Genomic DNA, 13331 nt, shown 5'->3' with positions numbered 1-13331 from the left:
ATTTTTCATTTATATTTCCATGATTATTTGCATTGTATAGTCTCACTAAAGGCGTCAAAACCATGAATGAACATAGGACACATATAGAATGTAGCAAAAAAAAAAAAAAAAAAAAAAAAAAAAAAATAAATGAAACCTTGTTTTATAATAATAATAATAATAATAATAATAATAATAATAATAATAATAATAAAAACTTCACCCTAGTCATTGGCATTTCTTGACCCTGACGCAGCACTACTGTGAAGTGAAAACCATTTCAAAAAACTTTGTCAAGAAGCTCATTGAAAGAAGGCCAAGTTTACAGAACTGTCGACATAAAGTGGGTCTACTTTGAAGATTTGAGTATAAAATATAATATTTAGTTAGATTCTTTTTGTAATATTTAGTTATATAATTTTTTAATTGTAATTGTAATTACATACACCTTGCACCATATTTGATTTTTTTCATCCATTCATCCATTTTCTTCTGCTCATCCAGGGCCGGGTCGCGGGGGCAGCAGTCTAAGCAGGGACTCCCAGACTTCCCTCATCCCAGACAGATCCTCCAGCTCCTCCGGTAGGACCCCAAAGTGTTGCAAGACCAGCTAAGAGACATAGTCCCTCCAGTGTGTCCTGAGTCTTCCCTGGGGCCTGCTCCTGGTGGGACATGTCTGGAACACCTCCCTAGGGAGGCGTCCAGGAGGCATCCTGAGCAGATGCCCAAGCCACCTCACCTGGCTCCTGTTGACGTGTAGGAGCAGCGGCTCTACTCCGAGCTCCTCCCGTGTGACCGAGCTCCTCAATCTCATGCTCCATCCTTCCCTCACTCATGAACAAGACCCCGAGATACTTGAACTCCTCCACTTGAGGCAGAGACTCACCACCCACCCCACTGATTTTTTTTTTCAGTGTGTATCTAAATACACACTGGGGGGGATGAATGAGAGGGTGTGCCATGCTTTTGACTTGTAGTGTATGTTCCAGAGATAAGACCTACACCACTATTCCAGTATCCACTGTACAGTAGTAGAGAACTGTTTGGTAGGCATTTTGGTATCGACTGACTACAATAAAAATGATGTATTAAAGCTGAAAGATAAAGACAAATTTGAGCTGGTATAGTCAACATTCACCTGACATGACTCAAATCTGGCTCACATTAAAGTGCATAGACAGGTTACACTACTCATTTCACTAAAATGTACCTGGAACCATCACATGTTTTACCCGTCTGTCCAAATCTGGTCCACATTTAGACCAGTCGGGCACACACCAAACATTTTAATAATTCAAATCTGGTTCACATTTAGACCAAATCAGCCTAAAATAGACCATACAGTCTCCACAAAAATGTGCCAGTGTTTAGAATTTGTCCTACATTTGGACCAGTTTAGACCCAAATCTAAAGCCATCAGAATCCTCAGCATATTCAGACCTTAGAATTAGCAGTTCCTTTTGTCAGAAATCACTGTTTTTTTTTTTTTTTTACTTGCTTTAAATGTTTCTGCTCCTTCCTGTAGTCTTCCTCAGAAGCATCGCGTGATGGTATATTGTTGTATCTTGTAGGCTGCTGTACTTAGTTTTCTCAGACAGCAGTGGAAGGTTACATCCCTACTGTTTAACACCTTCTCCAGGAGTGCATCCCATGTGTGTGAAAGGTGTGCGCTCCCAAGTCACGTTTTATGCCCCTATGCATTTATCTCGGCCCTCGTTTGTGGATCTCAATGGCCTCTCTGATCTCTGGTGGTATTTGTTGCTTTCAGGATAGATGACAATGGCACAAGAGTGTGAAAACGAAACAGCCAACAGACAAACAAGAGGAATAAAAGAATAAGCAGAGCAAGAAAATCTAAAAAAGTGACTATTTTTAGATAACTGTGCCGTGACCTGAACAGTAGGGGGCGGTGTATCCTAATAGATGAATTCCTCTGCAGCCACGAGAAAGACAGCACCACAGTTACAAGTGTTTGGGACTTTTTTTTATAATTATTTGGGTTAAATATCACCTTTTTAAATATTATAATAATAGCAGTACCAGTTGACATACCTCTGCGGGTGAATATAGTGATCTGCGGCAGAGTGAATGCAGAAGTCAGGTCTGTGGAGGAGCTTGACTGGCTGCTTTGTTTTGATTGTGCAGAGACACGCTCCCATCATCAAAGGTAGGTTTGCTAGGTTTGATTTGACACTTATACCATTCAACCAAACCCAAAATTGATACAGTGGTCGTTTTTCATATTTAATTTAAATTATAAGCTCTAAAATCCGCGTTTCATGTTTCTGTTGCTTGCATTGTGTTGTTAAATCAAGCTCGTGCAGTAGCTAGCATCAATGCTAACATGCACTTTGCACGTTTTATTGCTAGTAGCCTGTGTTTACGTGACTATTTTAAATGCAGAATGTCCAAAGACTGTCCGTGAAGCTTTGGTTTTGGTTGTGACTCCAAATGATGTGCTACATTAGCCCCATAATTTGTAAAGTCCTAGCCTTGGTTTAGCATCATGTAGCTAGCTAGTAACAACAGGCTAATAGATTCGCCCAACTGAGAAAAACACGCGTTTCTAGATCTGTTTGTGTTTCTGATTATTTCAAATGTTTTATTAAGCAACATATTTAGACACCACCATCTTCTTTGACAGCAGTTATTCCATTGTCCCACGTGGGTTGTGTATGATACAGAGACATTAAAACAGTTTATCTCCATATTAAGTTAATTCCATGTTTGAATCATACTGGGAGATGCACATGATAAATAAAAAAAACAAACATATATGAATACGAGCACACGATGTTACCAAACTGTTTAACTGAGGATTGATCTTATACATGAAATATAAAGGCTATTAAATTATTATTCTTGCCATGTGAGTTTGTTATCTGTAGAGGGCGTGTTAGTGCTGATGTTTGACTGAAATATAGGGAAGAATTAACAAAAATAGCTAAGTTCATGTCAAAGTGCATTGTGTAAAGTTTTTTTTTCTGCTGGACAATCCGCTTCCTACTTGTTTCCTTAGTGAGTTTAATGCCATCCCGTGGAACATTGCGGACATAGTAACAGCATCTCCATGGAAACAAGAAGGTAGTACTCCCTCTGCCAGAAAAGTTACATGGTAGACTTTTCAATATGCCCCTGTATGAAAATAGTTTATTTTTAGTACATTTATATTGGTTATGTTAGTGTAACCCAGAGGTGCCTATTCTTGTTTCAGACGCTCTTCCTGGAGTCATTGTTTTGAAAGGTTAAATGTTAAACCTAAATATTATTGTTGCTATTTTAAGCATAGACTGGAAATGTTCCCAAACTGTGCTGCAGTAGAAGTCAATATTTTCGTAAGTTAAATGTCCTTTATTACACAAAATTGCCTCTTGTGAGTTTTAAGTCATGTTATACTGTTGTTACCGTGTCAAAAACATACCCAGAGTTGTGTTTTGCCTCATTCACACATGTTGATGTAATCCTCTATTATCAATTTGTCTACGTCTCCAAAGCTCAAAATGCTCTGTTCCGCCTTGTGATTTCATAAAGTGGTAGTTTTTAAGTTAACAGCTCATTTTAACTTTTGTTTAGTATAGTTTGGCAATTCCAGAGCCAAAATCATCCAAATGATATTATGGAGTTTAAAAACACAGTGGAGCACTTCCTGTATTAACATATGACATTACGAGGTGGAACTGAACTCAGTATAAATATGCAGAGTTTGTGTGTTAAACATGTGTAAAGGAAACAAAACACAACAAAACTTCAGGCATGTTTTTGTTGAGGAAACAACATTATAACACAGATCAGAAACTAGCTTAATATCGGCCCTTTAGGGATTGAACACCAGTATTTTTGTTGCTATTTTAAGCATAGACTGGAAACGTTCCCAAAGTCTATTGTTGTAGTAGTAGTCAATATTTTTATAAGTTAACCACTTTAGCTGTGTGTTATCAGTAATTATGAGGCTGCACTAAAACTGTTCCCAAGTTTTGAAATTGCATTGACATGTGCGGCTGGAGTGTGGTGGTTTCATTGTTTTTCACTGGCCTGATGATGATTGATAGCAGCTCTGACATTTCTATTAGAGGAAATATGACTAGCCAAATGGTGTTAAGCCAAAATTGGGAGGTGCTTGGATAAACTTGAGCCCTATTGTACTGAAGTAAAACTGGGTCTGTGGAAACAATCTAATAACTTTGATGTGTCTGTTTAAACTGTTAGTCACCCTTCAGCAGTTATTGTAAAAAATGCATGATGCTTTTCTCAGCAGTTGTCATTAAGCCTTAAAGAGCGTATGACAAGTTCACATGTTTTTCTTATTGTTATGTTGTTTGGTGAAATAGTAAATTTGCTATTTTTTTAATCATAGTTTTAAGAAAGAAATTAAGTTGAAGATTGCAGTATTCCTGTCACAATAAAAAATTTTGAAGATCTATTGATGAAATATAGACGATAAACAGTAATATTCAAACCAAACCTAAAGCAGAATTATCCCCAAAAGCCTATTCTAAATGTGTGTGTGTGTGTGTGTGTGTATGTATATGTATATATATATGTGTGTATATATATGTGTGTGTGTATATATATATATATATATATATATATATATATATATATATATATATATATATATATATATATATATATATATATATATAATTGCACTAGGAAATGTTTGGTTGTTGGAAACAATATTGTAGATTTAGAATAGAATAGAAAAGTTTTTAGATACTTGAACTCCTCCACATGAGGCCGCTCAATCTACGTTCCTACCCTCACCTATGGTCATGAGCTCTGGGTAATGACCGAAAGGACAAGGTCGTGGATACAAGCAGTCGAAATGGGCTTCCTCCGCAGGGTGGAAGCCCTGCGAACCCTATCTCTAACCCCCTTAGAGATAGGGTTAGGAGCTCAGTCACACGGGAGGAGCTCGGAGTAGAGCCACTGCTCCTCCACGTCGAGAGGAGCCAATTGAGGTGACTCGGGCATCTATTCCAGATGCCTCCTGGACGCCTCCCTAGGGAGGTGTTCCGGGCACGTCCCACCAGGAGGAGTCCCCGGGGAAGACCGAGGACATGCTGGAAGGACAATGTCTCTCAGCTGGCCTGGGAACGCCTTGGGATTCTCCCAGAAGAGCTGGAGGAAGTGTGTGTGGAGAGGAAAGTCTGGGCTTCCCTGCTGAAACTGCTGCCTCCGCGACCCGGCCCCGGATAAAGCGGAAGAAAATGGTGGATGGATAGAAAAGTTTTTGCAGTTTATTGTTCTATTTACAATGTTTTTTTGTTTTGTTTTTTTTACAATAAAAAAATCTTGAGCTGCAATAAATAAACAGCAGAATGAAACACTCAGTACTTAGTTTGCATCTGTAATGGGTCATAGAAGTTATTAATTGTCTATGTTGTATTTGTCTGTGTACCTGCCTAGGGACAACAGATGGAAATTAGTATTTTTTGTTATAATTTGGCATATTTACAGTGTTTACAGATGTTCATTAATATGCGCTGTCCCTATCAAATAAATTAATTAATTAATTCAAACTTTTTATGGCTCAAATCTTATCATATAGCCAAAAAAATAACAAAGAATTTTCCATTAGTGCAGAGAAAAAGTACACAATAAATATTGACCCCAAAAAATGTTGTTTCAGCTTCATATACTGAACGATAAGTCGATATAGTCATTATCGTGACAGGCTTATGTGCACTTTAAAATTAATCAGACTCTTGCTAACAATACCAGTTCACATACCTTTGTAGACTACATAAGTTGTCATTTTGCAGTTCACACACCTTTTTTTTCTCTTTCTTTCTTGTTACAGTGAGTCACCATGGAAGAGCAGACGGCTTCTCCTGGGCCCAACACTGAAAACAACTCTCAGAGAAACGGCGACGAGGTGAGGCGACATGAGCACCAAAATATCAGACGACACATTTTTCACTTTTTCCACTTTTCAACCCCGTCCCAGCAGGGCAAAAAACCCGACAGAACTGTTTCCTAAAATGTCAAAACGAATGCATTTTTCAGAAGCCCAGGCGCGGCAGCTGGACCAAGGGGAGGAAGAGGAAGAAGCCGATGAAGGACAGTAACGCTCCCAAAGCTCCTCTGACCGGGTACGTGCGCTTCATGAACGACCGCCGGGAGCAGCTCCGGGCGGAGAGGCCCGACGTTCCCTTTCCAGAGATCACTCGGATGTTGGGCAACGAGTGGAGCAAGCTGGCCCCTGACGAGAAGCAGGTCGGTCCAACGGAGAAGTGTATAAACAGATTATGGGATGCGCATATTAACTTTTCATTTCAGTCTTTACTATTAATAGACTATGTGCCCCCCTCACTCTCATAGTTTAAATTTTACATAGTCTAAACACAAGCTGAACAAAAAAATTGTAAAACATGTACTTTATCCAGATTCAAACTACTTTTTTGTCCTTCATCAACTCTGGCTCTACTTCATTTTCTATTGAAAGTCTTTCGCCCTTCTCTCTGTAACTGCTGTTGTCAGGCTCGTCATTTTCATCTTAAACTGTTCGTATTAATCTGCTCTACATTATTCTGATATTTTTATTTCACCATTGTGTCTGTAAATCAAGATATGAAGAAAAATAACAGACCAAAGAGGCGCCTTATTTCCCTGAGATCACTCCCGCTAGCGTTAGCAAAAGGTTTGATTGACAGTGTTGCTCAACGCCTTCTCATTGCTAAAGTGGCGGTGCGGGCAAGAAGGGGCGTTACCTTCAACAGCCTCATTGGCTCTTTGGTTGCTATGGTTCTCAGTACTGTCAGGTCCAATAAAACAAAGCCTTGCAATGACGTACAGTGCGATACAGATTTATGCTTGTAGTATTGTCTTAAACAGAAGTAACATTTAATCTGTAATATGCATATATTTGATTAGCAGAGGCAAATGGTGACATCAACGCTGAACCACTTACATTGGATATACGCTGAATCTGTCTGTTTTGAGTTTGGTAAAGAGCGCCAACCCAAGACACATTTCTGCTGCAGAATTGATCATTTTTAACCATATGGAAAATGTTCTACAAATGTAATTATTGTAGCTTAACCAGAGCGTCAACTGTTTTACTACCTTATTTGTGTGTTTGTGTTTTTAGAGATATCTGGACGAAGCAGAGAAGGACAAAGAGCGCTACATGCGAGAGCTGGAGAAGTATCAAAAGACTGAGGCGTACAAACACTTCACCAGGAAAGTCCAGGAGAAACAGAAGGGCAAAAGGCACAGAGGTCAGCACTATACTAAACCACTGCTATTATTTAAAGGTGCATTATGTCACTTTTCTGGTGTAGGATCTGCCACCTGCACATCTCTATGGAGATTTTTTAGCTTTGCCTGGAAGCGTTCACCGTGTGGCTTTAAACTTGTATATCTTGCATTTTTAATTTATAGGTGTATCTATTGCTGAAAACTAGTATAGAAAACATGCATTCCCACGTTGAACAGGCTCGCCTCTCCACAGATCTGACCTGCAGTTTGGTCTGGTAGGGTCACCTGCTATTTTCCACGGTGATGGGCAACTTAACTGTGGAATATTCTAGGCAAAAGAATAACCTCTCCATGGACACAATCAGATGGCACATCCAAAAAAGTTGCATAGTGGACCTTTAAGCAGGTGGTAGACGGATGGAATTTGACACAAACTTATTTTTTTCCTTTCACAGAAGTTGGACACCCGACACCTAACGAGGTCCTTCATGAGGTTAGTCATTATTTCGTTATAACAAAACTCTACAATAAATTACAGTATTGGAGCAGTTTATTACACAATGTAACACAACAAAAGCATTTTTAAAATCAAATTATTAAAAAGTGACAACAGTGAATTGGGCGACAGTAGCTCAGTGTAATCCCACTCTCGATGTAAACACTTGGTAAAGCAGTCCGATCCACTGAGCCACAGGTTGGCAGTACAATTCCAGCTTCCACAGATGAATACTGTCATTGTGTGTTTGGGCAAGTCACTGAAGTGCCTTGAAGGTGAAAGGATATGAAAATACCAAAAAGCCACATGTAACATATTATACTATAAATATATTGCACATGATATCACTATTTTTGAAGAACCAAATACAACAGTGGATATGTCAAATATATTGTATAAGCAAAACATATATATATACACACACACACACACACACACCCCCCACCCACACACACACACACACACACACACCCCCACACACACACACACACCCCCACCCACACACAGCGTGCACACAGAGTAAATGACATTGATAGATTATAATAGTAGGTTTGGTGATACAGTGTTGATTTTTTGATATTTTAGCACACCTTTAATGTCCACTAAACCTGATATATATTTGCCTTTCCTTTTAAAACCTGCTCTGGTGCACAAATATTGGCTGGATACTAAAGCTGCTCATCTTTTTGTTTGTCTTTATTAAAACATAATTCACTTTTAATCACACTGTGAGTAATAAACTTTAACTTTCCTTGTGCATAATTGTGTCTGCACTAGTTTACAGCCAGGGTGACTGTGCTACTTTCAAGTGCCAACGTTTCCCCTTTAAGATCTGTGCCAAAGGATTCCTCTGCCTAAATTTCATTACGACACAAAATGAGAATAGATGATGGCTTCTTCACAGGAGGCAATATACAAGCCCGCGCCCACCCAAGCCACTGTTGTAACCATATTTTACAGCTAACACGTAGTGAACCATTGCATTGGCTTCTTTGATATCTAGGCTGAGCAGCAGATGAAATTACGCCTGCTGCCTCCTCATTTTTAAAACTGTATCTGGATTTCCCTGTGGGCAGGTATAAAATCAATTACCCGCCCACAAACACAGCGAGATGGATGACCGCACGCACTGTCACTCAGGCTCTGCGGTTCAATGTTTCTTAGTTTATTCTCAAGAAACAATCATATTTGGTAACAATTTATAATAACTACATTTTTAATAGCCTTAATAAAATATGAAGCTTAGCAACTACTTAATTAATGTCCTAGCCTCTTAATTAAAGATGCACTATGCAACTTTTCTGGTGTTCATAATGTTTTATTGGCAAATATATTTTCAATTATATTTTTTACACTGTGTGTTAAAACAACATGCAAATCAGAGCACACAGATAGTAAATGGTCACATTTGTTTATAGCGCTTTTTCACTCTCTAGGCACTTGAAGCTTTACATCAAGGAAACAGTCATCCATTCACACACACATTCATACACACTGTACACAGACACTGGGGGCGAGGTGGATTAAGTGTCTTGCCCAAGGACAACATTCATCTGTAGCTTCTTTTAATGTACCACATATTGTAATGCATAATGGTGACAACTGTACATGGCTTTATTTTGTTTGAACAGAAGGACATCGAGGGGAAGGACAGGACTGTGTTTGACATCCCAATCTTCACAGAGGAGTTCCTCAACCACAGCAAAGGTAAAAGGCACTGCTCAAATGTCTTTTTTTAAACTTAAAAACTTTTATATGGCCAAGCGATTTCAAACAGACTTAATTAGTTGGATACCACTTTTTGTCTCAAGACAAGAAAAATATTTAGTATGTAGAGGTCCATTGACTTCCTGTTTATACTCCGCCTCTTGATGGTTTGATCAAGCAACAGATTTTAATTTAGATGTTTTTATTACTGAAAACTGTCTGTAACATTTTGTGTGCGGGGATAGGGGGTAAAAAAATATTTTCTGAACACTTCAAGCCTCAAGTGTATGACAATACTACATTGCTCAAACATGCAAATATCAATCAAAGAGCCACTTTGAGTAAACTAATGATGAGACAACACTTATAGCATGAGTAAATCCTCATTAAAGTGTTTTATTTTTTTCATAATATGTCTCATTTAATCCTAAATTGGCTGGATACCACTTACCGTTTCCTAATTCAGCTGAAACATGTTTTTTCTTGTTCTTGTGTGCAGCCCGAGAGGCAGAGTTGCGGCAGCTGCGTAAGACCAACATGGAGTACGAGGAGCGTAATGCGGCGCTGCAGAAGCACGTGGAGAGCATGAGGGGCGCTGTAGAGCGACTGGAGGGAGACGTGATGCAGGAGAGAGGAAGAAACGGCCTTCTACAGCAGCACCTGGAGACGCTGCGGCAGGCACTCACGTCCAGCTTCTCATCAATGCCACTGCCAGGTCAGGAGGGGCATAACAGTCTTTACATCAGGAACATTTATTCATTCAGTAGACCAAAGAAAGAACATGCATACCAGAATATCAACCCAAAACATGCAGGTAAAAATCCTCCAGTGAGGGTAGACTAGCTCCAGATCTGGGCCTGATTTTTTATTTATTTATTTATTTTAACATGAAAAACAGCTACCAGTAGTTCATTTAAAACAGTTTGCAGTGGTCCATACTTATTCCTGACTTACTGTATGTGTTCTGATCACCGTAATTATTCACTGCAATGAGCTGCTAAGCACTCTCACAACTTTCATAGATGAGACTGTAAAGCAGCAGTTAGCATGCTAGCAGCGTACTTTCTGACAATCAGACAATAAAACAGTTTATAATTAGATGCAGACAGTACACAGCGGTCCTATTTCGACCTTAAGAGCTGCTTATACAATATATCTGTACTGGGGCGAGACAAATCACTCAAATTTAGGGGAAAAAATCTGGTACAGGACCTTTAAGAGGACATAATAATGTAAAGCCAGGTTCAATTTTAATGCTCTTAATGTTATAACACAGATACATTTGTCTCGATTCTTGTCTGCGTGAAAAATCGAAATATCTTTTTTGGCCATTCTGTGCCCAAAGCAATAGTACCATCAAACACAGATCATACTGAATGGTTTGATGTTTGCTCATAGCCTGGTGAAACAAGACAAGAAAGAAGACAAGAAAAAGATTTTGTACATAACCTACATAGATCATTATTTTGACTTTTGTTCATTGTAAACCTCGATATTGATTTTAAACTTACTTATTTACAATAAAAATACCCTGTCTTTTGAATAGAAGCAAATGTGTCTGTGTTTTGAGCTTAGAACAGCATTAAAACCATCAAACAACAGCCCAGACACTAAACCCATGTGTTGTTTCAGGAAGTGGCGAGACCCCGACCATCGACACCATCGACGTGTACATGAAGAAACTGCACAGCATCATCCTGAGCAGCCCCCAGGACCACGAGAATCTCATCAGCACCGTGAGGGACGTGGTCAACCGTCTGGACAGGTCAGTGTGGCCACAGTGTCAAAACAAACTGGGGAAGCATTAGTACAGATTTGGTTTATTGAAGTTTTTAAGCAGAGCTGCCCAAAGTGGATTCCGCAGGCCAAACTTGTGCTGACATTTAGAAGAAGTATCTATTTTGATTTAATTTTCCGCTCAAAAGACTTTCCAGAGATGAAAGGTTGCCCATAGCTGTCTGCCCGCTTAAAAAGAACAACACTGAAGAGAGTTCAATCATAAATATCTTTGCAGCCAAACTTTTGACATGAAGCTGAAGTAAAAGGTTGAAATGACACAATGGATTCTGTTAGTAACTGGTCTACTTGAGTTTCAAACCATGAAAGAAGGAAGTAGGTATTTAAATCTGTCTAACTTGTTCCTAGCTCTAAGAAACCCTTTGGCACATCACTAGTGTGCCACTGACACAAAAACCTAAAAACAGATTTAAACCACAAAAACTATTCTAAACCTACAGTATTGTTGAGAAATCCTGAGCTGCAATAAATAAACAACAGAATAAAACACTTTAGTACTTTAGTTTGTATCTGTAATGAGTCATAGAAGTTATTAATTCAACTTTTTACAGCTTCAGTCTTATCATATAGTCAAAAAATAACCAAAACTTTCCCAGTTGTGCAAAGAAAATGTGCAAACAATAAATAACCCCAAAATATATAGTTCCAGCTTCACATATTGAACGATAAGTCGATACAGTGATTATCGTGACCTATACAGGCCTATACATGTGCGAGTGTGTGGACGCCTGCAGACATTTTGAACTGATGTTTCAGATGGAGAAGTGAGGCAGGACACCACCATCGCACAACCACTCAGCTTCTCTCATGAGTTTGCGACTGATACAATGCTTTGCAACAGTGTCTCAAAGTTCTGCTTTTACAGTAGATTTTTTGGAAGAGGGAAGAAAGTATTTACTCATGATTTGCAACAGTGAAGTCAGACTGTTTTTCCGTATTTGTCAGTATATTCTTAAATCATTTGTAAATAGCTTTTTTTTTTGGTATTTTCAATTATACTACGAGATCACAATCATGTTTAACCATTTCATTTCTTTTTCTCTAGATAATTCAACACTAACCGAAGAAGATTGGGATTCAAAACATTCACAATGTGTTGGTTTGTTGTTCACCAAAATCACCATTTTTTATCTCGGTCAAATCCGTCTTTTATTGTCTTGAGTAGATGAAGGCGATTTTGCATATTTATTTTTTATCATTTTAAGCTGTTTGCTGTTGTTCTGCTCAAATACTGAGATGCATAGAGAGTTTACTTCATGCTTATGTTGCAGTTTTCTTGTTACAAATGCCTTCATAACAATATCTGAAACATTAATGTGTCAAAATGTGTCTACAATGTGCAAGAAATATTGTTGAAGTTTGTGTTCACGCTGACAAACTTGTGCCATTCAGTCTTTATGTAGAATTCTGTGTTCAATAAAAACATTTACACTGCCTGTTTTAGGTTTGAAATCTTTTGTTACGTTTTCCTAAAGATTTATTTACCTCTTTTGTCAAAAATGTCTGATGTATTCAACTACGATCTAACAGAAAAAACACAAATTGGTTCACGGTTAAAGCCATACTATGTAACTTTTAACCAAAAAATGTAGTTTTATTTTTTAGTGTTTAATGCATTGACAAACACACGTCCTTACAGTGAGCGGGCTTGCATCACCACAAACTTGACTCTTATTTGCTCAGGGCCTCTTCCTGCTTGTTTCCATGGAAATATTGTTCTTTTGGCTAAAATATTCCACAGTATGGCACAAAACCTATCTATGTCCTTGGAGAATGTTCTGAAGTATGGTTTTAACTTATATTTCCATGGAATCCTGCAGGTTATTTGCCATCTTCTTCTTCATACTGTACTTCAGCAGCCTTTGTTATCTTGTTTAAGGTAAAGACAATGTATTGTACTGCAAGAAACACATTATCTAGATTCTATATTATATCTTTTCTCAGATGTTTATGCTCTAAATCTCAAATCAATTTACAATGTTTGTCTAAATCGATCTTTAAAAAATCTTTCAATATCGTTTGTAGTCTAAGTATTTCTTTTCACTATATAACTCATCTACCTTCTTGCAACCTTAAAGATGTTTTTGCTTTGCCTGGAATGTTCCACTGTATGCTTTAAACATATCTATCTCCAGGGAAACCAGCAGGA

At 38.4% G+C, this 13331-nt stretch overlaps 1 protein-coding gene across 1 annotated transcript; it reads left to right on the top strand.

Annotated features, from left to right (window-relative positions):
- Positions 1 to 1882: 1882 nt before the first annotated feature.
- hmg20a (high mobility group 20A) lies at positions 1883 to 12618 on the top strand. The gene is made up of 9 exons (XM_033968398.2): positions 1883 to 2146; positions 5783 to 5857; positions 5989 to 6198; positions 7073 to 7202; positions 7638 to 7675; positions 9310 to 9385; positions 9885 to 10100; positions 11018 to 11150; positions 12228 to 12618. Exons 2-9 carry the CDS (start codon positions 5792 to 5794, stop codon positions 12229 to 12231), a joined length of 873 nt encoding a protein of 290 aa, XP_033824289.1. The 5' UTR covers positions 1883 to 2146; positions 5783 to 5791; the 3' UTR covers positions 12232 to 12618.
- The last annotated feature ends 713 nt before the right edge of the window (positions 12619 to 13331 follow it).

The sequence above is a fragment of the Periophthalmus magnuspinnatus genome, chromosome 6 (assembly GCF_009829125.3).
Source record: "Periophthalmus magnuspinnatus isolate fPerMag1 chromosome 6, fPerMag1.2.pri, whole genome shotgun sequence".
Lineage (NCBI taxonomy): Eukaryota > Metazoa > Chordata > Actinopteri > Gobiiformes > Gobiidae > Periophthalmus > Periophthalmus magnuspinnatus.
This window is presented reverse-complemented; position numbering and strand designations above follow the sequence as displayed.